Source organism: Octopus bimaculoides, chromosome 29, assembly GCF_001194135.2.
Source record: "Octopus bimaculoides isolate UCB-OBI-ISO-001 chromosome 29, ASM119413v2, whole genome shotgun sequence".
Lineage (NCBI taxonomy): Eukaryota > Metazoa > Mollusca > Cephalopoda > Octopoda > Octopodidae > Octopus > Octopus bimaculoides.
Window position 1 is genome coordinate 8,619,129 of NC_069009.1, and position 2,304 is coordinate 8,621,432.

General features: G+C 36.4%; 1 protein-coding gene across 1 annotated transcript in view; it reads left to right on the top strand.

Annotated features, from left to right (window-relative positions):
* LOC106868304 (translation machinery-associated protein 16) overlaps nucleotides 1–1,957 on the top strand; it is a 31,840-nt gene extending 29,883 nt beyond the window's left edge. Inside the window, exon 7 of the mRNA XM_014913495.2 lies at nucleotides 519–1,957. Within this exon, the coding sequence (XP_014768981.1) occupies nucleotides 519–792 (274 nt within the window). The 3' untranslated portion in view covers nucleotides 793–1,957. The remainder of the gene's footprint in view (nucleotides 1–518) is intronic.
* The last annotated feature ends 347 nt before the right edge of the window (nucleotides 1,958–2,304 follow it).

The following is a 2,304-nucleotide window of genomic DNA, read 5'->3' on the forward strand; positions in this document are numbered from 1 at the left end:
TTTTATGTGACACCAGCATCAACCACATTGCCTTCGTGAGGCCCAACGCTCAAATGGTGCTTTTTATGTGACACCATTATCAACCACATTGCCTTTGTGAGGCCCAACGCTCAAATGGTGCTTTTTATGTGACACCAGCATCAACCACATTGCCTTCGTGATGCCCAACGCTCAAATGGTGCTTTTTATGTGACACCAGCATCAGCCATGACTATGATTTCATTTGGCTTGATGATTCTTCTCAAGCACAGCATATCGCCTAAGAACTCGGTCATTAGTCATTGCCTCTGAGAGGTTCGACATTCGAAGATCATGCTTCATCACCTCGTCTCATGTCTTCCTGGGTCTACCTCTAACACAGTTTCCCTCCGCAGTTAGAGATTGGCACTTCTTTATACAGCTGTCCTCATCCATATACATATTCACACAATTTCAGAATTTTACTGGTCACAACCTTTTAATTGGCTCTGCTGGAAAATTCTTTTAATTATTAGTATTTGTGATTTTCCATTTTCCAGGAGCTGGGACGGTGAATATAGCTTCATCCCAAAGATTAAAACTACAAGAGTCTCATCAAGCAAGGTGTGCATGGACAACATCCGCAGCAGTGATACAAAAGACAGAAATGGTGGTGACGACGATAAGAAATTCAGCGAGATGAGTGAGGAATTGGATGATAGCAAAAATAATGACAATATGTTGCTTGGTGACAGTGATGATGATGATGATGATGACTATCACCACAATGAGGATGATGATGAAGATGACATACTGGCTTCAGATACAGAGTAAGAAAGGACAAGGGGGTGGATAGTGGTAAGAGGTCGACAAGGGTGATTGATGAATTGGTTGTATTGGAAGAGCTAAACCTGGCTCTGAAAGCCATGGCTTCTGCTTTTGAACGATTGCAAGTGTCTAAAGTGTATGTGTGTGTATATGTATACTACATGGGCATACACATACAGTTATATGTATGTATATGTATATTTATGTGAGTGAATATATAGATATTTATATATAGAGGCAATTATGTGGATAAGCATGATTGAACGCTAATACTTTTGATTTCAATTAAAGGGAGGAAAGGAACTCAGAATGAGGGTCTTCCTGATGGAAAGAAGGAAGTGAGGGACGAATTGCTATTATTTTGATACAGTTCTATATTTAAGAGATGAGGAATTATGTACATTATTTACATTTGATGGATATTAGTCCTCATCTTGTTTGTTGTTAAGACACCTGATGAAGGCTGGAGGGTATATCAGCCGAAACGTGTTAACAACAAACAAGATGAGGACAAATATTCGTCAAATGTAAATAACGTACCTATTATTTTGATAAGAAGATATAATTCATCTGAATCATAAGGGAAAAGGATATGGTTAAATGTCTTGTTATAAAGACAAAGAATTAATCCTAAAAGGTTGAATGAAGAGATGATTAATGAGACTCTTGCTAATTTGTAAAACTTATAAACACATTCACCGGTTATTTGTCTACATTTTAGTTCAATAAATAAACATCAACTCCTTTTGAAAAAGAAAAAGAAGCAAAATATTGGCAAACAACAGTTGGATTGTTTGTGGAATTTATTAAGTTTGACTTCTTCCAAATCCAACAAACACTCTTGCATTTCTAATGTTTCACACTAAAATTCCTGCAAACAAATTTCATCATCGTCATCATCATATAGTCATTTGTGTATATATTTAATTACTCTATACACACTTGTATGTATAGAGTGTATGCATGTGTTTACAATATGAATATATGTGTAAGTCTAGATGAATCTGTATATTTATGTATACATTTACTGTATAACTATTCATATATATATACACATATATATACACACACACACACACACATATGGATGGGCATATATGTACATGCGTGTGTATATAATATTCATTGAATAAATACAAACAAAATAAATCAATAGTTGGATTACTTTCTCCATTCTTGTTAATGTTATTTTTCCCCTCTAATACTGTATTGATGACAATCATTTTATTATTTAGACCCAGGTCAGCCCTTAGTAGAGGTGCATGGCTTAGTGGTTAGAGTGTTGGATTCATGATCATAAGATTGTGGTTTCAATTTCGGGACTGGGCAACACATTGTGTTCTTGAGCAAGACACTTCATTTCACATTGCTCCAGTCCACTCAGATGGCAAAAATGAGTAATCTTGCAAATGGACCAGCATCCCTTCCCGGTGGGGAAATATATATATGGCACAGAATCTGGGAAACTGACCTTATCAGCCTATGGCTCAGATGAGACCTTTGATCGAGTGGAGATGT